This window comes from Electrophorus electricus, chromosome 7 (genome assembly GCF_013358815.1).
Source record: "Electrophorus electricus isolate fEleEle1 chromosome 7, fEleEle1.pri, whole genome shotgun sequence".
Classification (NCBI taxonomy): Eukaryota; Metazoa; Chordata; class Actinopteri; order Gymnotiformes; family Gymnotidae; genus Electrophorus; species Electrophorus electricus.
The window spans coordinates 26623253-26649779 of record NC_049541.1 but is presented as its reverse complement, the minus strand read 5'-3'; the positions used below and the strand labels follow the sequence as shown (position 1 = coordinate 26649779).

Sequence of the window (26527 nt, the reverse complement as noted above, 5' to 3'; positions counted from 1 at the left end):
ACGAGGTGAGCAGCTCCAGAGAGGGCGAGCATTGCGGTGGAGAACAGTTTTTGGGGGGCTTTGTTGGCTTCGGTGGCGGCATCCTTTGCAGTATGAAGTCTTGAAATATCGTCTATCCCCATGGACTAACTCCTGTGTAATGCAACTGTGCGAGTATCTCGTCAAACACAAATGTGGTCGTGACACATCAAAGATTCATTAAATGACTCACGGGAAGTAAATGCGACTAGTGTTCATGTAATCCTTTAAAACAGACCTATGTCCCGCTGGATAGGTACTAAACTTACTTCAGCCATTTATGCAATTATTTAATGACCTAAATTGGGTGGCTTTTAATATTTTGCTTGTACAACCTTGGTCATATTGTAAAATCTCGTCTGATTTTAAACCTATATTAGTTTATTTTGCACATTAAATAGTTTTTCCAGCTGTTGGAAATACTAGTATAGGCCTATGCATGGCCCGTATTTCAAAATCCAGCTGTTTTCACCCTCATTTGCTTCATTGCTTTGGCCTTTAGAAGACTTTATAGCTCAGGCACAAAGGCTGTTAGAAAACCAAACTGTTTCTTCTGTGACTGAATAACACATGTATCACTATAAACAGTTCTGTAATACATCACGTTCACTCAGATCAAGCAGAACATGAGTTGCATTAGCCAACAGTAATCTTCACGCACATTGTCCCTGAAGAACAACATACCAGATACTGTCATTAACATATTGGTCACTAGATGGCGCCAGGCATGGAAGATGGGAAAAAGAAATCCCACTCAGTATTCAGAGAACACTGCATCGCATCATGGACATATCAGTGTATTAGTACTGCAGGGGACAGATTGTGAAAATATGCATCGCAGCATCTGCGACACGTTTTAGGCACTGCTACCAAATGTAATTTATTCTTGGAGAAACAGAAACTAACGTCATTTGTAAACAGGGTCTTCACAGATTTTATTCACAGAAATATAAAGTAGTATGCCAAATACATCACTTTGTACAAAATTGCACAGACTCCTTAAAACTTAAAACGGCAAAACCGCTTGCAAAAAGAATGGTGAAAATGACAACAGAACAGAAAACAGTTATAGGTGCAAACAAACGGTGTAAAATAATGGATTTTTTTTTCCTAAAGTTTGCTGTGATAACAAATAAAAACTCTGTAAGAAAATGATATTTACAGTGGCTGAGAAATAAATAGGTTTAAAAATACAGTTCAGATTGGCACATGCACCACTATGACTTTCTGCTCTCCTCACCCATCTTAGCACTATTGTTTGTGTGTGTGTGTGTGTGTGTGTGTGTGAGAGTGAGAGTGAGAGAGAGAGAGTGTGTGTGAGAGAGAGAGAGAGAGTGTGTGTGTGTGTGAGAGAGAGAGAGTGTGTGTGTGTGAGAGAGAGAGAGTGTGTGTGTGTGAGAGAGAGAGAGAGTGTGTGTGTGAGAGAGAGAGAGAGAGAGAGAGTGTGTGTGTGTGAGAGTGAGAGAGAGTGTGTGTGTGTGTGTGTGAGTGTGAGTGTGAGAGAGAGAGAGAGAGGCAGGTTCCCCCAGAATTTGGTTGGAGGCTGTCCCAGTAATTTGTCACTAGACTGCTGTAACAAGGAGAATCCACACAAAAAGCTCAAGTTAATCCACATAGCCTAATAACTGCCTAATAACTAATCAGTGCTCTAAACCCCAAACTCATCCATTAACAAATGCCTGCCAATGCCGCTCTAGCACTGTGGGCACGGATAAATAATACATCACCTGGTACCTTACACAAGCTGTACAAAGTAACAGATGAGAAACTTGTTCTTATGTAAGTGTTTGAAGGAAAAGTTGAACTCATCAGTAAGTGAACTGCTAGGTTTCCTCATCTGAAAACGAGTCCTCACTTCGAATGTAAGACAACGTCTTAGTCTTTTAAAAGAACTATTAGGCTTGTGCATGGATTAAGAAAAAAGTACTAGTATTTAATAAGTCTGCTAAGAAATGTGTCATACAGTCCATGTATGCTTGTTCTTACTTATATAGTGCAATAAATGGTAGCTGAGGCACAGGACATCACACCCACCGCCCAAAAGTCTTATCTGTCCAAACAAACAAAGACTTGTTTTGTTGGTTTTCGTTGACTGCAACTGTTCACTTCTGGAGACTGACCCCGTTGACCCCAGCCATCATACGAAGACACGAGAGATATGTATGTGTTGTGGGAAGCCATATCCGCAAAGCCCATGAGATTTAAGGGGGGGGTGTATTGGACATCCGGAACATTCTATCAACAGTTCAACAAACATAAGTAGAGCACTCAGGAGGGGGGATTTGAACCCAGAGCTTTTGACTTTGTGACCAGTGTACCAGGGCAGTGGGGGTGGGCAAAAGGGAGGGGCATCTAATCTGCAGGAAATGTCCTGGGGAAGGTTAAACACTGTCAGATGTCTCACCATGGCAACTTCCTCTCTGGAGGAAAAGGAACTTCCTTCCTCTCAGAAGCTCTGTGGACAAGGCCCGTGGCGCTGGCTGACATACGCGGTGGGGGTGGGGAGAATGAATCCTTGAAGGACTCTGCAGGTTTGTTGGTAGTGGACAGACTGCAAGCACTGACACAACTCTGCTTCTGGGGATGGAGGTCGTTTGAAAGTTAAAAAGACTGTAACCAAAAACTGAACACACGAGCCGTCCCGAGAGACGCCTCTGTTGCATCATCCTCGTAGGAAGTTTGGGAGATTCCTGCTCTGGCCCGCTGGGCTTCAGTAGAAGGAGTACTGGTTCTCCACAGCTCGGCCCCTCCGCGCACCCTCACTGTCGTGATACTCCTCTGCGCTGCCAACAGGGGGCTCCAGCAGCCGCTCGGAGCTGTTGCTCCTGCTCTGCAGGCCCCCGGCCACGCCCCCGGCAGAGGAGAGGGGCGGGCCTGTGGGCGAGGAAGAGGAGCTGGAGGGGAGCGCCACATCGGCCGGAGGGGCCGGCGGAGGCGGAGGGACCCCGGGGACGTGGTGGCCCGGCTGGGCTGCTTCAGCCCGGCAGCTGGACTCCTGCAGAGGAGCTGGAGCTAGGAGAACGTCTGCAGAGAGGTGGACACACGGACCTTAGCGGAGACTCAACGAATCACGGCACTACAATCAAGTTGCACAGTGATTTCTGACTCAAAATGACAGAATTAATCAATGTTGTTGTTGTTGTTTTTTTTTAATGGCGGTTGCATAGAGCTGTTCCAGAGTACTGCTGGTGTGTGTATGTGAACACTATTAAACTGACACTGGCTAGTTTTAATACTGCTAACTCATCAGTGCAGTGTGGGGCTTTCACAAATAGCATCAGCACACGCCTCCAAACCCAGGCGTGTGTGTGTGAGTGCGCGCTCGCGAGAACAGAGGTACTCTGTGCTGCCTCTGAGGCCATGAAGGGCGAGGGGGCATGGGGTGGGGGCATGGGGTGGGGGCATGGGGGGGGGGCAGAACAAGAGGGAAACTACCCCTTCATCCCAAAGGAGCACATTCATCTGCTGTGGCCTCCTGGTATGGGGGAGAGAGAGAGACACACACAGTGGGGGGGCAGGGCTGTGTTTCCCAGGTTCATTGGGTTTCCGTTCCTGGCTTGCTCACTCAACAGCACACGACCCCTCTCTCCTCTCCTCTCCTCTCCTCCCCTCCCCTCCCCTCAGGGAGCAGAACACAGCGGAAGGGAACGTGGCCCAGAGCGCAAGGGCTGAGCAGATGGACATACTCTCCCTACAGACCGAACTACAGCGTGAGTAGGTAGCTAAGCTTAGGAATGGATGAACAGATCTGAACGTGAAAGTGCAGAATAGTGTGTGTGAGAGAGAAACTAAAGGAGAGAGCGTGAGTGAATAATAAGTATTTTGTATATCTGGGCTTGTAACTAATATATTAATGTTCGGTTACATCTGAGATGGTCCTCTGTGTGTGTGTGTGTGTGTGTGTGTGTGTGTTCATGCGTGCAGTACCTGTTGGACTGCGCTGCACCTGAACATATGAGCGCAGCGTGATGTCTGTGGAGCCGCCGGACTCCAGCGGGATGGGGTGGGCGTGGAAATGTCGCAGCATGTCGCACACAGTGCGGAACCAGAGGTGGTGCACGTGGCACTGACCACTATCGTTCACGGACAGGCGCAGGTGCTGCCGGGGACACCAAGGGAAGAACAGCGTTAGCACCGTTTCTCCGTCAGTCACCTGCATGGAGGTGCGGAACCACGGACGGCTCCACCCCCGCTGTGCACCTCATTTCCAGTACATCACAGGGGAAGTCAAACCAGAAAAGAAACAAGATTGCAAAACAACAAGACAAACACGATGGCTGACAATAACTCCAGTTTCTGTGCTACGCAGAGATTCGTTGGAGAATAGAAGGTTTTACTACAAGACTAAACCTGAAGATTCAATTCCTCCTTGCTATGCAACTCTGAACCCAGTTTTGTTGCTGTGTGCTAAGGAGGTTAGAGATTGCACTGGAGAAACTGCTCATTTCGACCTGGTGCTTAGCACCAACGTCATTATAGAATATCCTGGCAAGTCATCACGTGTGGAAGGTGTTTGGTGTGTAAGATCACACTGGCCCTGTACAGCTGTATCTTTGCCGTCAAGTGTCAACGTCATTTATTTATAAGCAAAAACTCAGACCACAAAAGACCTCGGTGAGGCAGCACTGCACATAGATCCACTCCACACACACACACACACACACACACACACACACGTACAGGTCTTTCCAGCTGATAAAGCAGTTGTACGACTGCTGGCCACAGAAGTCAGATGGGAGCACTCCACCACGACAGGACAGATGGGTTAACATTCAGAACGAGAGTGATGAGTGTTGGAGAGGGAGAGAGGGATAGAGAGCAGGTGAGACAGAGCAGCACTATGATGGAACCATCCGGAATTCCACGACTGATGGATGGACGGAACTGACTGAGCACATGGCAGAAGGCATGAACCCACCCCTTTATCTACAAAACACCGTGTCAGGAACGCTTCAACGCGTCGCAGACTCTTCATCCAGCTGCACCTTCAAACTCACCCAAATGACGTCATTAATGAGGACATCCTGGTTAGAGGTCTGTTTTAAAATGGGTTTGTTTTTGGTGTGCTGTTTCGTTCTGTGAGAGACTGGCTCACCTTGGCTTTGCCCTGAAAGTTAAAGGTGAGCACGTACTCCCCCGGCCGCGTTTCGCTCTGGCGAATCACGAACAAGCCATGGCTCCGAGCGCTGCCTGTCAGCACCAGCTGGGCCGCTCGCACGCGCGACAGGGTCCCGTGGAACCATGGGTAACCCACCAAGCTGCCATCTCCCTCCGCCTCCACCAGGGGTTCACCTGGACCACCTGAACGTGGAACGAGACGTGGAAGATTGTGAGAAGTGTAGTGACTTGAGGAATGACAAGGAATTGACAGCTACGGTGGAACAAGACGGGCACCAGAGCCAATTTTCCTTTCCTTTTATACTTGAACAGAGTGAGTTTGGACATTCTGTTAGAATTGTAACCAACTGCTAAAATGTCTGTGTTTGCATTTGACTTCAGTTCAGATTCAGTGTGTGTGTGTGTGTGTGTGTGTGTGTGTGTGCGCGTGTGTTTGTATGTGTGTGTGTGTGCGTGCGTGCGTGTGTGTGTGTGTAAGTGTGTGTGTGTGTAAGTGTGTGTGTGTAAGTGTGTGTGTGTGTGTGTGTGTGTGTGTATGTGTAAGTGTGTGTATGTGTAAGTGTGTGTGTGTGTAAGTGTGTGTGTGTAAGTGTGTGTGTGTGTGTGTGTATGTGTAAGTGTGTGTATGTGTAAGTGTGTGTGTGTGTAAGTGTGTATGTGTGTGTGTGTGTGTGTAAGTGTGTGTGTGTGTGTGTATGTGTAAGTGTGTGTGTGTGTGTAAGTGTGTGTGTGTGTGTGTGTAAGTGTGTGTGTAAGTGTGTGTGTGTGTATGTGTAAGTGTGTGTATGTGTGTGTGTGTAAGTGTGTGTGTGTGTGTAAGTGTGTGTGTGTGTGTGTGTAAGTGTGTGTGTGTGTGTGTGTGTATGTGTGTGTGTGTAAGTGTGTGTGTATGTGTGTAAGTGTGTGTGTGTATGTGTAAGTGTGTGTGTGTGTGTGTAAGTGTGTGTGTGTGTGTGTGTGTGTGTGTATGTGTGTAAGTGTGTGTGTGTGTGTGTGTGTGTGTGTGTGTGTATGTGTGTAAGTGTGTGTGTGTGTAAGTGTGTGTGTGTGTGTGTGTGTGTGTGTGTGTGTGTAAGTGTGTGTGTGTGTGTGTGTGTGTGTGTGTACCTGGTGGTGGGCTAGCACTCTGTGCCTCTGGAGACTGAAGGAAGCGCTCTAAGGGCACGTGAGAGGGGTGCTGTGTGAGCGGTAGTTCCCGGCAGCGGACAGAGGGGGCACTGCAGGGATCTCCAGTGGTGGCACACGACCTGTCAGCTGCTCGGTGTACACCTAAGAGAAAAAACAAAGAAACAAACAAACAAACACAAACAATCACGAGCCGGAGTAACTACCCTGAGCCCAACTCCGGTCCTTGAAGGGTTCAGCAGGTGTGAGGAAACCTCTCCCTCCAGGACTGGAGTTTGCTCCAGAACACTGGTCTACTGATTTCAGCCCTGGCCTCATTTCCACAACAGCTTGCTGAATGTTCAGAAAGATCTGTTGGTTTTGCGTCCACCAGCCAAGTGGGTGGCCTTCATGACCTGCTCCTGGTTCTGATCTGTGGTTCTGAACTGGGTCAGAGAGCCAGACAGCCCACCATCAGACAGGAGCTCACAGCTACAGGATGCCACCAGGGAGAACTCTTTGGATGGCTGGCCATGAAAGCACGATGCTAGCTCGATGTCATCTCCACTGTCCCTGCAACACATAACCGGCACCTCTCCAAGTCAGAGAGCAGCATTGGATGTGTGAAATAAATGCAAACAGAAGCTGCAAATCACGGCCACCTTTACAGCAGGGGGAGACCCAATACCATCATGCGTCCCTGCGAGCCCCTCCCACCACCCGATGCTGGGCCGTCACGATTGACGGACGGTATGTGATCTAGGGGTCTGCATTCATTCTTCCTTCCCTGGTTACACTCGAACGCAGATATTTACCCGGGGTCTATACAGTCCTGGATGTCGGAGACCCAGGAGTTCTTCTGGAGGGAGTCGATGGTCTCCAGGATGTATTCGCTGCCATTGCCCACCTGCGACGGGAAACGGCACAAAGGCAGAGTTGTGCATGGGTGCCTCGCTCGGCCGCACCCCCTTGACATGCTGCGTAGTGCCAGCTTAACCACACAGAGTAAACAATCCCATGCTGGACTCTTCAGGCACAGAGACGTACTGTGCATGAAAGAGTCCCTCCAGAAACGATGTCAGAACTGGACAGTAATGTTACTAGTGAATGTAATGAATGCAATACTGTTAATGTGAAATGCAAAATTAGAGACTTTAAAGGGCATACGAGGTGTCTTATCACGTAGTTAACGCTCAGTTCCATTTTACAGACATCTAACTACTGCAGCCATTTAAAGGAAGAGGGTACAAACACAGTTTATTTCTTACTGGCTTCTCACTACAACCACTGGATATAAACCATGTAAAAAATACACACAACCAGGACACATTCACCCCAAAAAGGAACTAGAAATGGAAGGGAAAGGTTGAGGGCAGTGCATTTAACACACGGTACATAGCGTGTCCATGCGCGTATTTAAGGTTTCTCTACCTTCAGCACAAAGGTGTTGTCTTTGTCAGGCATCTCCAGGGGCATGGTGGTCCTGACCTCCACAATGGCCGATAGGGGCACACTCACCTTGGGCTTGGAGGACTAGAAAGAAGAACAGGGGGAAAATAATTAAGAATAGCCATCAGACTGTCCTACACATTGTGCGTGCTGCCATATGGATTGGGCGAGGCAGTACTTTATTGTGTATAAGGGTGTGTTTAGTGTGTGTGTGTGTGTGTGTGTGTGTGTGTGTGTGCGCGTGTTTCCTGCAGAACATATGACATCTAGCCCACTGCATTGATTGCAAATATGTCTAATTTTACCCTCTGGGCAGACCTTCTAGATTTGGTCCTCTCTGGTTTCATAAATTATTTACTTACAAGGTTTACAAGGTTTCAGTTATAGGACTGAAAGGATGAACACACACAGAGAAGTGAAGTGGTCATGCTGGAGAGACGAGGCAGGACATGTGCATGGAGAGCTCACATACACTGGCCAGTAAAGGGGACAATGGAACTGAAATCCCAAAAAACCAAGGATTTGAAACCATATGTAAGGATGTGAGCTGAGAAACCGAGGCGGTTAGGCCTAATCATTACTGCTGCACACGTCGAAAGATTCCCGTCCTGGCTACTGAGGACCTCGGTGACTCGGATCATCCGTGTTGGACTACGGTTGGAAGTGAACTGTTGTGTGTGGACAGGCTATAATGAAACTGATAGTGTACTGACTCCAGCCAAACACACAATTTATGAGTCAAACACACACTCCTGCGATTAGTCACATTTATCTAGCTTGAATACAATTGCAATTGACAATTGAACATCGTGCATGCGCTACGCTTCCTAGAGGAGGGTTTGCTAGGGGGTAGTACTGGTATTAAAGACTCCAAGGTTCACAACCTGGAGACATGCCCCGTGTAGCAATGTCCACTCGGCCAGCGAGACGTGCCTCGTGCCTCGATGTCCACTCGGCCAGCGAGACGTGCCTCGTGCCTCGATGTCCACTCGGCCAGCGAGACGTGCCTCGTGCCTCGATGTCCACTCGGCCAGCGAGACGTGCCTCGTGCCTCGATGTCCACTTGGCAAGTGAGACGTGCACTGCTTGGCTGTTGTGCCATTTTTAACTGCTGGTCATTTGGTCAGGAAAAGGAAGTTGTTATCTGTCATTCCCAAGGGAACAGCTTCCTAAGTATCCCAAGATCCATACCTCTCCCAACTCCATATGTGTTGTTAAAACGTTATATCAGGGCTCTAAAACACAAACTTATATTTGGCTTTTTAAAATATGCTAAACTAATTTAGCACCGACTGGCACAGAAGCGACAATATGGTTGGGACCCATTAGCAGGATGTGACCTATAAACAGCTCAGACTAGCACAGTCTGCAACATCTCATATAATTAACGGAAGCTAATCTAACGTTAATGTTAAGACAACAGACTTGAGCTACACAAACCAGGGACATCTGAACATCACCCCAGACACAAGCCAGGCAAGAAGACCAGGGTTCCACTCTCCTCGGGTCAGAACACACAAACACCCACTCACAGACACAAGCCAGGCAAGAAGACCAGGGTTCCACTCTCCTCGGGTCAGAACACACAAACACCCACTCACAGACACAAGCCAGGCAAGAAGACCAGGGTTCCACTCTCCTCGGCTCAGAACACACAAACACCCACTCACAGACACAAGCCAGGCAAGAAGACCAGGGTTCCACTCTCCTTGGGTCAGAACACTCACAGACACAAGAACACTCACAGAACACTCACACACACGCACACTCTCCCAGCAATGCAGTACTCAAATTACTGCAGAGTTTACAGTCAGGTCATTGCCTGCGTGCACGTACGTATCTTATACATTGTGTAGTAAGCAGAAATGGTGCATTTGCACGTTTCAGTGTGCATGTAGTGACCTGTACGACCTATACGACCTGTATGACCTCTGCACTGAACTGCGGGTGTGTTGGCCTCCTACCTTGGGTGGCACATAGAACTCCAGCAGGAACCGTTCCCCACCCTCCGCGCTCGCCCGGGACTTCCGGAGCAGGAGACGGCACTTCTGCCACTGTGCGGCCCCCACGCAGTTGCTGTCGTCAGCCACCATGTAGCGCAGCGTGCCCTCCCTCTGGACCTCCAGCAGCTCGGTGCGCTGGCCCTGCGAGCCGCGTGCCAACCGCAGCTTCTGGCTCCAGCGCTCGTGCCCGCCGGGCTCGGGCGTGCCGCCCTTCCTGCCTCCTCCGGCGTCGGGCTCCGGGGAGGCTCGGCGGTGCCAGATCTCCCTCACGCCGTCCACCACGCACAGGCTCATGTTGCGCAGGGAGAAGCCCTTCTTGAAGCGGGCCTTGGGCCGCCCCAGGGACACGTCCTCCGAGCTCCGCGACTGGCCCAGCGCCGGCACCTTGTGGGCGGGCGCCCGCCGGCCCCGGGGGACGGTGCTCCCGGAGGCCCCTCCCCCTCCACTGTCCATGCTGTCCAGCGATTCGCTGGAGGCGCATGTGTCCTTGCGGCGCTGGCACAGCTCGTGGCCGTAGGGCAGCGGGCAACCCTGGATGCCCACGAAGGGCACGATGCTGTACTTGGGGCCGGAGGATGCCGCCCCGGGCGAGCCCGAGTCCCGCGCCTGGCTGAGGGTGGCGGAGAAGCAGTCCAGGAAGTGGCTGGTGAAGTGCTGTGAGAAGCTGGCGTCGGCGCCGGGTGAGTCGTAGCAGGGGTTCTCGCTGACGAAGCGTCGGAACTTGTGGGCGAAGTCAGCGGCGGAGGCCCGCGCGTGGAGCTCGCAGAACTCCCTCCAGTCGGGCAGCGGGCAGGAGGACAGCTCCGGGCTGCTGGACGGCCCCTCGTCGTTCATCCCTGGGCCATGCCAACACCCTGGCAGAGCGCTGAACGCCACGCGCAGCACCAGCGGGTCAGACATCCGGGCGCACGCATACAACGGGAACCGTGGGAACGGAGAAAGGGGAGAAAGAGAAGATGAGTTTGTGGGAGGAGGGGTCGCTGAGTTGGGGGTGGGGCTTGAGAGGGAGGAAGAAGACCATTGGTCAGCTTTCACTGTGAGCAAATGAGAACAAATGAGAAAGCAAGAGAGAGAGAGAGAGAGAGAGAGAGAGAGAGAGAATACAAAATAAGAAAATGTATATAAGAGAGGGAAAAAGAAAGCAACGGACTGTGTTCCCAGCGAACGTGTGCCTGGGACCGAGAGGACAGTGGCTTACTGTTACTCGAGGGGCTTGTGTGTGTGCGTGGACTTCTGTATTTGTATATGAATAACAAACTGTGTGTCAGTACCAGGGAGAGATATACAATACATAATAGACAGTTCACAATTTACATCCAGACAAAGAGAGAGAGCCCCAGTGCCTTCCTTATAGAAGGAGGCAGACCTCAAGCATAACCCACAGTGGTTGCGTTAGCCATGCGTGGCGTTCTTCTCCGCACTCGGAGAGGCTCCGTGTTCTGCTGTTCGTGAGCAAATACCAACACAAGCCTGTCTGACGTCTCTGAGTGACAGTCAGAGAGACGAGCGCACTGGGCAGTGGAGGTGTGGAGAAGCTGCCAAGGTTTTCTCTCCTGAGTGAGACTCATTCATTCTCTCTCTCTCTCTCTCTCTCTCTCAGGCTTCACTAGACTCTACCGATGCCAGGCCTCACAGTTACACCTCCTTTGTGGTGGTGTGGTGTCAAGCAAAACAACACATTCCATTACCACCTGCCGGTGTCAGTCTTTTCTCCTCATCACCTCCCTCTCTCCTCTACTCATCATTCTCTCGTTCATGGTGTCTCTCTTTCGTCTGGCTTTGTCTTCATCTTCCGGTGAGGCCATTCGTCATGTCATCACAGGCGGCGTCTAAACGCAGGACCCGCTCACCTCCCGCAGAGCCAATGACTCCCAAACTCTCCTCATCCAATTTAGGAACACGGCAACTCCAAATCCCTTAAGGACATCGCGTGGGCCGTAGGTCCAAGAGGGTTGTCAAATTCAAACATTCAAATATTCACGGTCACCCTCCGGGGGGAAGGCGGAGTAAACAGCCAAGTGAGAGTCAAAAGCAGGTTAAATACGCAGACTTCCCTTCAGAGACATTCCACACCTTTGTGTTGGTGAGATTTTAAATCACACACGCCATTTTCCAACGCGGTTTCCGTTTGCTACTCCGGAGAGAGAGGGATGGTTCCAGAGCCGCACTGACTCGGGAGCGGCGTTTTCAGAGAAAGCTCGTCTTTTAGTTGCAGAGAAAATAGTGACACAAACCATGAGTCAGCATACAACTATGCTCCATGAATGATGAGAACCAATCAACCTGCCTGAATCATTTCTGCTTTATATAGGCATGAAATGTCGCGCACACGTAGAAAAATCAGGAAAACTGCTCTCCAGTACAAACCCTGGAATCACGGCGAGCACTCCAGGCTAAATCTGTCCTTTTTCCCTGTACCCCCCGAGCAGTCTACGGTCAACATTTGTGATAAGGAGGCGTAAACTGTTGGGTCACAATGATCTTCACATGCAGATGGCTGCTCACCATTGCTTGGATGTAACGGGTGTAGAGCAACTGAAACGCTACCATTTAGTGGTAGTATACCCGATTACTATTGTCAGACTGGGAGAGGCGAAGGACAAAATAGTCACTGAAAATGACTTAAAACCATAATCATGTGGGCTGTTGAGGTACATTTAACATGTTAAAGATCAGTGTTTCTCATGGAGCGACTACGCGGGAACGCAAACCCTACGCTGCACTTGCTAGATCTGCAACTCAAATGTGAAACACACACACACGCATGTTCATTCCCCAATGCCCGTGTCCTGTATTGGCTCTCTCTTACCAGTCTCACATAAAGGTGGCAAGCTGAGATGGGCTTTGAAAACAGATGGAGCTGAGCATGGTGAGTGTGTGCAAGAACACACGTGTGTGTGTGTGTGTGTGTGTATATATATATATATATATATATATATATATATATATATATATATATATATATATATATATATATAAACAGAGCTTTAGCACATTCTCCAATAATGGCCTTTAAAACTTAAGAGACCCCCCTACCTATTAATATTAACGAATGTCCATTATTCATTATGGACGTGTGTGTGTGAGTGTGTGAGTGAGAGAGACAGAGAGAGAGGTGCAGAGATCCTGTGGTGTGAAAGCACGTGTGACTCATTATCCTTCTGCCAACCACAGGGAATTCTGGGATATTTTTCCATTGCTAATAGGCAGGCATCAAACATGAGTGAGTGAATGATGGAGCACCCTACCTTCTAACCCTAAACCTCACACTCTCAACCACAGCCCTTCCCTGTGTGTGAACACACACACACACACACACACACGTGAGCTGTATGATAACCCCTATACAAGAGAGAGCTGAACAATATTAATGACTGCGCTTCTAGTTTAAGACCAAGTTAACTGAGGGAATATAATTCAAACAGGCACAGTGAAGCTGGCTAAACTACCACAGTTAAGCTTTAGCGCGATATAGCTGGGACTTCAAAAACAAGAAATAAACCACCCACCCATCCATCTGAACTTCCCTTCCTGGAAATATCCAATGCAAGAAGCTTGCTACACTAGGATTGGTCAAGATGTAACACAGAAGTAATGTAAACCTCTCATCCACGGACTACAGCTGAATCACCCTACAACTGAAGGACAAGAACACGTTTGCATGCTGGAGAAAAACAAGGCAGCTGCATAATGTCACTGGCACTTTACATGAAAAACAGTGTGGGGAAAGAAAGACAACAACAAACCCCGCCCCCCACCAAAAAAACCCCCACCATCTGGTAAACAACAAAGAGTGACCTCAAAGAGGGTTCAAGCCCAGTCGTGAGGGGCCTGCGTCTTACAGACGTGTGGACGTGCATCCGTGTTTACTCTGCCAACGCAGGGAAGGTTGAGCACAGACCACCGCTGCTATTGCCCAGAGTAGCACCAGATCTTTAAGGAGAAAGTTAAAACGCCAACATGACTAAAAGTGACCGAAAGCACCCGCAAGACTTTTAGGGCGTTTGCACAGTGCTCTCTGACCTCTACAGTGCCATGCAGGCAGTCTCCTTTACATGCTCTCTGAAAATTAACAGGACCAAAAGGTCAGCAGAGTTGGGTGACCATAGGCCAAGGCCAGAACAAGGGCAGTCACATGACTGCCAATCACTGCCGTCTTACACAAGCGTGTAAAGCCGTGCTCGGCGCACCACGTGTGTCACAGGACAGCTATGTTATGTTATGTCAGCACTTCAAAACTGGAGTCTGGCGTGAACATGGGGAAGAAACAGTGGATGGAAACAGTTTCAACACACTAGTGTGAACACATCTTGCTGTCTCACTTACAATTTCACCTTCATTTCGGTACTCAGGCTCGTCAGACGCAGTGGCCCGCCTACTTCTAGAACTCGCCCGAACGAGCAGATGCCAGAAACACAAAGGTCACAGGTTTCACTCACAGGGAACACGAATGGTCATGAATAATCTGAGTTGCTCTGGATAAGAGCGTGGACCATGTGCCGAAAGCGAGGACGTTGGTGCACGATTCGAGACACTGAAGGTCTGGCCAATATGGCCAGAATGATGCAAAACAAAGTGTACAATATGGAACCTGTAATAGTGACCTGTTACACATTATATGGTGAAAAGGAAGACAAACCTTCCAGATACTGGCTCTATGCTACACGGGTCTGCCCGGCCAGGTCTCTGTGTAGAGTGACCTTTATGACCAACACTTTTCCCTACAGTACCAGTTCAGCAGATCTGAGTAAATCTATCGTAAACATAAGAAAGCTCCGATTTTCCAAGTAACAATGAAACTGTGACCCGTCACATGACCTGTCATTAGATTGAGATGTCAGCACCAGTGGTGCGAAGGAAGTTCTGTGCTGTGCAGTCTCACATCCGGCTTCACCAGGCCAGCAGGCCTCTGTACTGAGCATAGAGCAAGTGAGGAAGACCTTCAGGAAGTGAGGAAGAGCCTGCTTTATCATTCAAACGGACTACGTAGGAATTCACCGGATATTCTGATCGGAGTAGTTTACCGTTGTACCAAGTATTCATTATGCATGGAACACACACACATACATATATATATATATATATATATATATATATATATATATATATATATATATATATATATATATATATATATATATATATATATACACACACACACACACACACACACACACACACACACACACACACACACACACACACACACACACATCCAATTGAGATGCTGTGGCATTAAAAAGGCGGTTTATGCTTGAAAACCCTCCAATGTGGCGGAATTACAACAATTCTGCAAAGATGAGTGGGCCAATATTCCTCCACAGCGCTGTAAAAGACTCATTGCCAGTTATCGCAAATGCTTGATTGCAGTTGTTGCTGCTAAGGGTGTCCCAACCAGTTATTAGGTTTAGGGGGCAATCACTTTTTCACCTTCATTTAAAAAGTGCGTTTTGTGTTTACTTGTGTTATCTTTGTTTAATATTTAAAATTGTTTAATGATCTGAAACATTTAAGTGTGACAAACATACAAAAAAAAATTTTTTTATATATATATATATATATATATATATATATATATATATATAAACTCTCTGTGTGTGTGTGTGTGTGTGTGTGTGTGTCTGTGTGTGTGTGTATATATATATATATATATATACACACACACACACACACACACACACACACACACACACACACACACACAGAGAGTTGATTGAATGTGGTGGCTGAATTAACATAAGAACAATAAAAATTACAAAACTACTGTACTATACAAGTGATGGTTTCATGCGCAGTAACGCACAATAGGACAACGTCGAATCAAAATTCTATTCAAGTCAAATTTTTGTGCTGTATGTGAGCGTTGGTTAATTGTTGTATTAGTGTAATTGGATTCATGATAGTCTGAATGAAACACTGTCATCTCTCTGCATTGGGAACACAAAGGCCTATCAAGTTGGTGCTCAGACATGTTCTGCACGTTCCTGTATTTTCACTGTCAGAAGCTCCTTGGCCAAACCCCACCACAGAACCCTGCACATGCTGCATTGTGCAACAGGCATGTGGTCCCACGCATAGCAGAGTTAAGAAAACAAAACTGGGGGGAAAAAAAGACTGAAGTGAGCTGGAGGAAGTAAATGCCTGAGAAAAGAAACTTCCTCCACTGGTTAATTGTGTGGAGCCAACAGTGCAGGACAGACTGCTCAAGCCCAGAGGTACGAGAACAGGAAGGAGGGAACAGGGATGGAGGTGGGAGAGATTGCTAAAGCAATCTGTGTAGGGGGGTTGCAGAAGAGACAAGAAAGGGAAAGGGGGTTCTAATTAGGATTGCAGAGTGCAGCATCACCACACTCACTGACCAGTATCGAAGGCACCCACACTACTTCCCAAGTGCTCTGGCTGTGCTGAGACCAACAGTGGACACGGCAATAGGCCTGGATGTTATCATGAGGGAAATACAGCAGCCTGTTTGTCTATAACAAACTCCTACTGCATGCTGGAGTCTTTTCAGAAATGTGTGTGTGTGTGTGTGACTGCTTTCCTGTGATTACAACCACAGAACCCAATTTCCCATGTCGTTTCAACTCACAGAGAACGGCTCCCAGTTATGATGCCGGTTCAAGCCAGTTTAGAGACAAACAGGTGTTGGACAGATTCACACACACCCACATGATGCAAACAGGTGTGTGTGTGTGTGTGTGTGTGTGTGTGTGTGGAACCCTACCACCACTGGAAAGGTGTGTGTAGAACCCTACCACCACTGGAAAGGTGTGTGTAGAACCCTACCACCACTGGAAAGGTGTGTGTAGAACCCTACCACCACTGGAAAGGTGTGTGTAGAACCTTACCACCACTGGAAAGGTGTGTGTAGAACCCTACCACCACTGGAAAGGTGTGTGTGTGTGTATAGAACCCTACCACCACTGGAAAGGTGTGTGTGTGTGTGTGTGTGTATAGAACCCTACCACCACTGGAAAAGTGTGTGTGTGTGTGTGTGTGTATAGAACCCTACCACCACTGGAAAAGTGTGTGTGTGTGTGTGTGTATAGAACCCTACCACCACTGGAAAAGTGTGTGTGTGTGTGTGTGTATAGAACCCTACCACCACTGGAAAAGTGTGTGTGTGTGTGTGTGTATAGAACCCTACCACCACTGGAAAAGTGTGTGTGTGTGTGTGTGTATAGAACCCTACCACCACTGGAAAAGTGTGTGTGTGTGTGTGTGTATAGAACCCTACCACCACTGGAAAAGTGTGTGTGTGTGTGTGTATAGAACCCTACCACCACTGGAAAAGTGTGTGTGTGTGTGTGTGTGTGTGTGTGTGTGTATAGAACCCTACCACCACTGGAAAAGTGTGTGTGTGTGTGTATAGAACCCTACCACCACTGGAAAAGTGTGTGTGTGTGTGTGTGTGTATAGAACCCTACCACCACTGGAAAAGTGTGTGTGTGTGTGTGTGTGTGTATAGAACCCTACCACCACTGGAAAAGTGTGTGTGTGTGTGTGTGTGTGTATAGAACCCTACCACCACTGGAAAAGTGTGTGTGTGTGTGTGTGTGTATAGAACCCTACCACCACTGGAAAAGTGTGTGTGTGTGTGTGTGTATAGAACCCTACCACCACTGGAAAAGTGTGTGTGTGTGTGTATAGAACCCTACCACCACTGGAAAAGTGTGTGTGAGAGTGTGTGTGTGTGTGTATAGAACCCTACCACCACTGGAAAGGTGTGTAGAACCCTACCACCACTACAAAGGTGTGTGTGTGTGCACGCCCGCGCGTGTGTGTGTGTATAGAACCCTACCACCACTGGAAAGGTGTGTGTAGAACCCTACCACCATTGGAAAGGTGTGTGTGTGTGTGTGTGTAGAACCCTACCACCACTACAAAGGTGTGTGTGTGTGCACGCGCGCGTGTGTGTGTGTGTGTGTAGAACCCCAACACCACTGGAAAAGTGTGTGTGTGTGTGTGTGTGTGTGTGTGTGTGTGTGTATTTAGAACCCTACCTCCATTGGAAAGGTGTGTGCACCCAGCTAAAGAAAGGAAACTAGTCATGGCATGCAACTACCCAAGGGATGCTGGGTGCACACACACTTTCTAAGATTAGCTCAGGCCTTTTGGGGGGAACACAGCTCTGCCACAACCTGCACACAGCAAAAATCTCTCTCTCTCTCTCTCTCTCTCTCACACACACACACACACACACACACACACACACACAATAAATACTACCAGCAAGAAAGCAAGAACAGAATCTGAGCACATGTTCAAACTGTGATTAATCAAACAGTCAATATAAACCAATCGCGCGCGCACACACACACCCTTTTCTCTGAACCACGAGACAATAGTACAGATCTGTCCAATCAGATTAAAGGATACAGTGTTTCTCTCCAATCCCGTCGCAGATATCAGATCCTACAGCCCCACCCCTCCATGCACCTTCTGTGTCCATCTCGAGATCAATAGAGTCGCCAGTCATGACTAAGGCATCAAAACAAGCGCGCAACTTCTACTGTGGCGTTACTGCATCAAGTCGCAGTCACAGCCTTTGAATCAAGCAGGCACATGCACAACAAACAGCGCGGGGCGCCCGTTTTAGGCACACGCACACGTGCATCCCGAGACTGGCTCATTATGGAAGGGAGCTGCTTGGGTCACATGCGACGTGATCCCGGCCGACGTCATGCTCGCCAGCCTCTACATTCGTTTTAAAAATGACACCGAAGACCGGCTGCTTGTCTGCGAGCACCTAGAGCGACGTGCTCTACACGAGACAGCAGCCCGTTGCCCTCACGGTCGCGTAAGCGCGATGAAGGCCAGTGCACAGGTTTCAAAGCGATTCAGATCATATGATGATAACGCACGCTTAGAACAAACTGCTTTGGTTGTTGTTGTACAGTCTGCATAGCCGATGGCGCCATACACATTTCCAACAAGTGAGGCTTTGATGCCCTGCTGCTTTCATGAATGAGACCAGTGTGTGAGAAGCGCGAACGAGCCTCTCTGAATGAAACTCGGATGTTTAGATCGTGTACGCTCGTCACGATTTCACGCATAACACCACGGATCGTGGAACTTGCACCGCGCCTTCGACGCCATCACCCCCAGCAAGAACAGGTTTCCCATCCCTAACCCTGACAGGATCAGCAGCCAGGCGCCTTCACAGCGCGCCCCAACGCCCCCAGGTGCGCGCGCCGCACGCACAAGCTGCGAGACGCTGCACGGGCGGAACGCGCTCTGAAGCTGCTTCCCAAGCCGGGGTTGGTCGCGCCAAGCGGGTCACGGAGTCAAAAGCACCGGCGCTGCATGCGCGAGCACGCGCGCGAGCCGCTTCGTTTTTATCGCACGCAGCGACTTCAGAGGAAGCGGCGTTTTCGAGAGACGCCGTCGCGCTCCACGCTTGGTACCGCGAACAATGTCTCCTCCACGACAGGACGAGAGCCGGTGGTCTCACCTCAGGTCCCACTCAGTGCATGACGGTAGCGGAGGGGCGTCTCGACCACTGTCCAGCGTGCACCTCTGTCAGCAAACCATGTTTATTCCAAGGCCATCGGCGGTGTTTGTTAGGAGGATCCCGGGCGACATGAACGCTGGCGGGCGCTTCCTAAGCGATGTGTCGCGTGCGTAGATGCATTCGCGGATTCAGCGACGCTGTGCTCTCTTAAAGGAGACGCGCGCCCGGTAACGTTTAAACTCGGCGACGCGGATCAGGACAGGGCGAGACTCTCCGCGCGCAGGGACACGGCTGTGGTCGGAAGTGTTGTCACGTGCCGCGTGTACTCGGCGTGGGAGAACGCGACGCAGTAATGTACTGCACGAGGATTTTGTGAAGATTTAGGATACGGATAAGAAGCACTGATGATGGGAGCCAGAAACAGCCAGAACAGAGAACCCCTACGGCAGAAACCGCTCTGTTGCCTCTGCGTTATGAGGAAAACCTTTAGCATGTGCATGATTTACAGTCACAGAAACACGACGTGACGCGAGTCCGTGTTCTGTTCTGAAGCGTTTGAATTCGTTGCAGTAGAGAACTGGCCCCAAATTGGAACGGAGTGCAATCTGATTGCTTAGTCAGTTCAGGCAAATCTCCAGGCCAATGTGTCCTGATATCTGAATGGAATGAAGGCACTTCTAGTGCAATAGTATCTGAAACATCCCATCACTGTGCTCGCCCTGGAGGCTGTATGACAGCATCTCTGAAGGTGCGCGTCATAGAAGTTTATTTTTCAACGTCTTATTGCAGTTCAGCGTTTTTGTGCTGAGGCCACATTCAAGGACTAACACACTAGACAATCAAGCAAGTGGGAGTGAGAGAGGAAAAGAAAGCAGAGGGGACTAAGGACAAAACCAGTCCTGCACCCCCTCAAGGACTCCTTCTGTGTGTGCATGCACACACCCACACCAGATCTGTTCTTTCCTCAAACAGGCCTAGTCATAAAAGCCTCTAACAACTAAGACAAACAGCTGTACATTTAGCTTCGTCATTTCAGACATCTCAGTATAGAGACGTAGCATCTTGACGTGTTTTCCACTGTGCTTGCTGCTCTTCAGCCCCCCAGCGTGAGCGCGTCTCCACGCTTCACTTGCCACAGAAAGCATGTTCCCAGAAGGCAGTGCAGCATGGGCGCCACATACCTCTAAAACCATCTGTCAGCACACCGAGCTCGACCTGCAGTGGTCCCTGTCCATCACTGAGGTAAACACTCCCAGTGGCTGAAGAGCATATAACCAGACTCCACCCACTGATCTTTCATTGTCCTTTGAACCTCCATGTTTTTAGGTAACTGTGTTTGTGTTGTGCGTTTTCAGCTGTGTTATAGTCCTTTATTATCAGCAATGTTAAGTAACAACTTATTGGACTAGAGATGGCTTAAGGGCTATGCTGTTTGACCCCGTGACTGGATTGGTTTGCCTACAGTGCACGGACAGACACGTAGCCAGCAGCCAACTGTAGAGAGAGTTATTTATACTGGTTCAACTGCATCTAGAGGGCCAACAGGCAGGGTCATCAAGGCCAGATATGTCAGGCCAAAGGGTGTCACGTTCAGACACAGTCATGCACGCACATGGTTTAACAGGAGAGCCTGTCAGGGGATCGTCGAGGCAGGCAGCGTTTAACCTATCAGCATCTCAGCTCAGAGAACCACACGCAAAGCCAAGCGATCAGCTGCTCAGGCCACCGGTTCTGGGTGAGCCATCCGAGAGCCTTCAGCTGGAGTGTTTACAGCAAGCAAAGCAGCACATTTCATCCAGATCGCACAGAGCTTCATGTACAACAGTGATTTTCCGGATCAAACCGCACAACTGAGTTCAGGTTTTCTTTGGGAGCAGAGAGAAGGCTCCTGGTGGAAGTCTGCTTGTTTTGTTTGTTTTTTACTTGCCAGACGAGGGCAGAGACAAGGAATATTTATATGTAATTTATCAACAACATATTCCAGTGTATTTGATCTTCATGTGGGTCGCTGTCTTGTGAACATCACATGTAGCGTTTTGCCAGTGTTGGAGAAGCCCGTTGAACTCCCACGAGCCTGAGTCTCGTACTGCCACGGTGCTGGAAACCCCAACAGGCACAATAACACTGAGATGAGCAGAGGTGTGTGTGCTGTCCCCATCACACTGCTGCTGTAGCACACACGGCATGCAAGGGCGTGTGTATCTAACCTCCACAGGACCTTATTGATCCTTCCGCCGTTTTCTGCCGGAAGGGTCGAATCGACTGAGATCTCTGGACAGAGGGGGAAGGGAGCAACGCACACAAACCCAGAGGAAACGCCATGGCAACCGATGCCTAGCCTGGCAGAATGCAGCCCATCACGTCCAAGGCGCACGCTTTTCTTCTTCTGAGAGAGGACTTCCCCTAAAGCACTGCAATTCCCACGACACGCATGGAGGAGAGGTTAAGGCTGGTCTCTGGGGACGGGGGGCAGGAAGGAGTGCAGCAGAGGGATGGACAGACAAAGTGCAAGAGGAAATGAGGAAAGAGCACATCGGTGATGTCCTCCGCTGCCCTCAACATCCCCTACAGTTTTGGGTATTTCTTTTTGAGAGCACCTTCCCCACACTGAAATGTGCCATTGTAAAATTCAGTTTTCATAAGGCATTGATAAAAGTAATACATTGCACTTTCCCACGATTACTATTCAGATGCAGACCAATTTATTGTATTGAGTCCAATTCAAGGGGGGAGGGTGTTATGCTACATCTGATATAATAGTTTAATGTACTACAACATGGCCCAGATTTAATCAAGACGATAAGCATACAGTCTCACCCCAAACCCCTGGGAGGAGTTATGTAGGCCATCACCATCGTCACCCGGACTCTTCACTGGGCCAAGCACATCCACTCAAGCATTTAAACACAACTCCGGCCCTTCCGAGGATCAGCACAGAAGCCACGGGGCGACCTCTCTGGTGGAGGAGAGGACGGGCAGCTTGGCGGGGGCTATCCTGCACAGCTCGGCCTGCATTCCCTGACCCAGTTTTACAGGGTTACCTTCACTATAAACCTGCACTCGATAGAAGCCATGTCAAGTGAGGGTAAAACTAGCTGCAGAGGGAAGTGTTTGTGTGTATGAAAGAGGGAAAGGGTAAGCGCAGACCTAAGAGGTGATCAATTACAAGCATGTTTAGTATAAACCTGGTGGAGTTAAAACACAAGGCCCTGTGACAGTCTGTCCTCCAAACACAGAGCACACACACGAATAGTAGAAGCATAAGCGCTTAGCTCCTGTTTTATGGAAAGCCATCAAAGATTCTGCATTTCCAGTACCGCTCAGCAGTTGGACTAAAAATCTGTCAGGTCCTTGTTCATGTATATTCTCAGATCACTACCGAAAGCAAGTAAAGGTACACCATGTTGAGAAAACCAACTTTCAATGATGACCATGTCACATCCGAAGCCAGACATGACAGAATAATGGTGTTAGGAGACACTGTCACCTTCTGCGGGATAGAGGGTGGGTGCCCTCAGTTGGCCTGGGGAATCCAGCCGTGTCTCCCATTGGTCAGGACTCGTCATATGCACCAATGACTCACCCACACAGTCACAGAGAATCAGAGGAGTGATATGACAATGAAGCTCCGTTGCCATAGTGACTCCCCACACCCCCACCACCGCCCAGGGTAGGCACGATGAGTGCACGGAGCTCAGAGGAGCCGTCATCTCCACCAGTGGGAAGGGGGGAGGAGCTGACCCGAACAACGGGTTTCCTGAACCGAGGTATCAACACTCCACCGCTCTGCAGGCGGCAGATTCACGGCTGAGAATGAGAGGATGAGAGGATGAGTCAAAGTATCAATGGAGCAGCGCAACAATCTGAGATGTACGGTGAGGACACCTGGATGAACATTTGAACATCCCAGACCGAACCGTAGCGGTAAGACAGCAGCATCACGGGGCGGCCTGTGTTTGACGCCGAGCCACTGCAGACGTTCGCAACCTTGGAACGGCCACCTCACTCCAGCTCCATCTGCCAATCACAAAGCAGGCAGGAAGCACACAGCTTGTACAGGGAGCCATGAAATAACATCTCCCATGACTGCATTAAACGCATCACATGACAGCAAAGGAGCAGCACTTCCAACAGAACTCTAGCCTTTAGTGTTCTCTTTAACATGTTGGACTGGAGGCTTCCTGCAGAGAGAGATGACTAGTTTATTACCTGATGCATACACCTCACAATGCTTAAACCATGAGTGTTCTATTACTGCCTTACTGGGCAAAAAACACTGGCAGAAAGTTTCTGTACGTGAACAGCAACAACCAAAACTCAGTGACATTTCAGGCCAGGTGCACATTGGGAGGGCTGCACTGGAGGAGAGGGAGTATGCAATCGCGGTCCACTCGTCTCTCTGGACCGTATCACCCAGTTACGGTGATCACCCAGTACGTGCCAGCGTGATCACCCAGGGCAACACGATCACGCTTTAGACAACATCTCTACATGTGTGTGCCCATGCTGGGTCCAAACACCAGATCTATCAACTTACCGGGCTCATCTGACTTATGACCGAGCTCGTTACACAAAAGTCAGTTCCTCCACACGAATGCTCGCTGTGCTCTATAGTGTGTTTGGAAGCCAAGCATCAGCTGGTATGCTCGGAGACCTTCTCCCATTACCTGCACTTACAAGTCTGTTTGCCTCCCAGACGTTAACAAACAGCTCAGGGGAATGATTGCGGCAGGAGTGGAGGGGTCTCTTTACTCTAATGAACGTGGAAAAGCGCGAGCATGACGGCACTTGTTAAAGAGACTCCACATTAATTATTCATTTGTTTGCGCACAGCCTTCACAGCATCACAGCTACCCAAGACCCCAACAGCCCATTACGTCTCACCACTAACGCAGAGCGTATTTTTTAGTAACACTTTCTGCAAAACACCAGTACTCTTAAAAATGACAAATGCCCTGGTCGCCAAAACCACTATAGTACGTTAATCAGTCCCCACCAATTTCTATTTATAATTATTCATATTGAATTTAGCGATTACTAGAAAATTTGTAAATTTACTTCAGACACATGACAAAAAATAACCCAAAGAAGGGTTCCATAGAATAATGAAGAACTTAATATTTAAATATATGCATGTGGAAGTTATAGATTGTGCAAGTTGTCTCGTGAAGCAGCAGTACATGAAGTTGGCTATACATGGACCAGAAGTAAACACACATTCTCTTCGCATTGCAAAGGTAAATAAATAAATGTGTGATGTGATTATATATATATATATATATATATATATATATATATATATATATATATATATATATATATATATATATATATATAAATACAAATTCAAATCAGTGAAACATACAGAATGATTTTAACATATGTGACCTGCTACTATCATTTCAATCCATAAATATATCCCCCAGGACTACGTTAACTGTATCTGGAGCATTCATTAACATTCTTCAGTGTGGAGAGAAATTTGAGCTCCAGACCACTTAATGGACAGAACATGTCCTCAGCTTTGAGGCATGCAAAGATCTAGTCTTAAAACAGGAAAAAACAAACAAACAGATTTTTCTCCTAGAAGGGTCCCTGCTAAGGTTGGTCTCCATCAGTCTGTTCAACAGATACAACACACATGCATGTTTGAATGGGCCTAATTTGATGAATTCTCCTAATTGGTCAGCAGATCAGACATGTTGAGCAGGTAGATAGAAGGTCACGCCGTGTGAGTGTGGCAGATGTGAGGCAAAAAGGCCAGGTGAGGAACAGACAGGCCGCACACCAGGTAACGGTCACCAGATCCCTAACCTTTACTGCACCTCCCTCATATCAGCCATCTTTCATATTAACTACCTATAACCCATATCTAAATAGATCAGGTATCAGACGTCATGTCTAGAGACAGATTTTTTGTTTGTGTGATCTAACAAGATGACCCGCAAGCTTGTAAACTACGCACAGGACAAATGACTGACACACTCCCCCAGGATGCTCAACGCTTTTATTTTGCTATTCAGAGAAATAACTGACAAAGACAGAGCTGACCACATAGATGCAAGAGGAAACAAAGACCTTGGACCATAAGGTGACATACCGATATGATTAAAGAACAGGATCTTGCATCTAAGTTCATTCAGGTTTCCACTGGCATTTTCAAGATTTCTTGATGTTTTTCTCATGGGTCATCAACATATAAATCTTGACATTAGCACTTCATTCCCCCAAGGTTGCAGATTACATTAAACGCATGAGACAGCATAACCATTCAACCAGTTAAAACCATTTAACAAATTCTTTAATATGCCATAATTTTAACATGTTTATTAACTCTTCCTAATAAGATATTGCATAAGAACAAAAGTCAATGACCCCATCATCAAAGTGTGATTTGTGGTTGAGGCTGAATCATAGTAACTGCTCGTGTATAATGTTTCTAACACTACACCGAGCATTTAGGGATTGTGGAAGAAAAAGCCACCACAGACTCATCTCTATACTGTAATCACCCTAATTTAATCTCCTACTATATGATTCAGATTCACCGATAATCTGATCCCCTCTTTCTAAAGATCCACAATCACCATATTAAAGTATTATAGGTTTGGTACTGTTATCTGGAATGATATTTTTGAATCAACACAGCAATCATTCTCAAAATGTATCTCCGAGTTCATTAGATGTCAGATTCGTGTGGAATCAAGAGTTACGGGAGTCTAACGTGAAAGGAAACTAAGCGCAAACAAAACTCACGCCCTCTCGTGGCTACATGCAGCTAATGCAGACATCTGAAGCGGGATACTAGGCCGCTGTCCTAACGATGTGTGCATGCTCTGGTTTAAGAGCTACTGAAAACACAAGTTTTACTGATGCGTCTTCTCAGATGGAAGTTACAAATACATTTCAAATTGACTGATTTTAATGTGTAATTGTGCCATGTAATTTCCTTAATTTTTTTTCAGGGCTTTTTAAACTTAGTTCTGCCCCTAGTTACTAGACATATCGTTATAGCAAAAGGATATACTGAGAAACCACGTAGGACAAGGTAGCCTTAAATTTAAAGAGCATTTCTAATTTTGTAGAAGCACCCACTGAAAACAATGTTAGAACCTGGTAACTAGAAAGCTGAGAGTTTGAGGCGGCTCTGAACACAGCATCATTTGTCCTGTGTGAGACATCACTGCCACATATCTGGGTTGTCCCCGTTCTCATGGAAACGGTGCAGATGATCCGAGTACCTGCAGGGAGGATGAGGGAGAGGGAGGGAGGGAGAGGGAGGAAGGGAGAGAGAGTGTCATGCTAGCCATAGTCATACCAGCTCAACACACCAAACCATGCCACTACCACGCCAGAGCCCCCGCTGTGTGGAGAACGGTTC

The 26527-nt window shown here is 48.2% G+C and overlaps 2 protein-coding genes across 3 annotated transcripts in view; both read right to left on the bottom strand.

Moving 5' to 3' along the window:
- Nucleotides 1-1463: 1463 nt before the first annotated feature.
- Nucleotides 1464-19377, bottom strand: LOC113583021 (SH2B adapter protein 2). Of its 2 annotated transcripts, XM_035528503.1 has the most exons (9): nucleotides 19147-19377; nucleotides 9654-10557; nucleotides 7672-7773; nucleotides 7056-7147; nucleotides 6713-6813; nucleotides 6244-6405; nucleotides 5114-5319; nucleotides 3946-4117; nucleotides 1464-3042 (listed from the first exon to the last, which is right to left on the bottom strand). In XM_035528503.1, exons 2-9 carry the CDS (start codon nucleotides 10524-10526, stop codon nucleotides 2729-2731), a joined length of 2022 nt encoding a protein of 673 aa, XP_035384396.1. In that variant the 5' UTR covers nucleotides 10527-10557; nucleotides 19147-19377; the 3' UTR covers nucleotides 1464-2728. The 2 variants fall into 2 exon arrangements, with proteins under 2 accessions (XP_035384396.1, XP_035384395.1); XM_035528502.1 differs by lacking the exon at nucleotides 19147-19377 and having other exon boundaries at nucleotides 9654-12545.
- A 5759-nt stretch (nucleotides 19378-25136) lies between these two features.
- The window catches only part of cux1b (cut-like homeobox 1b), a 98527-nt gene continuing 97136 nt past the window's right edge, over nucleotides 25137-26527 (bottom strand). The window contains exon 23 of the mRNA XM_027019105.2: nucleotides 25137-26387. Coding sequence (XP_026874906.2) covers nucleotides 26327-26387 — 61 coding nt within the window. The 3' untranslated portion in view covers nucleotides 25137-26326. The remainder of the gene's footprint in view (nucleotides 26388-26527) is intronic.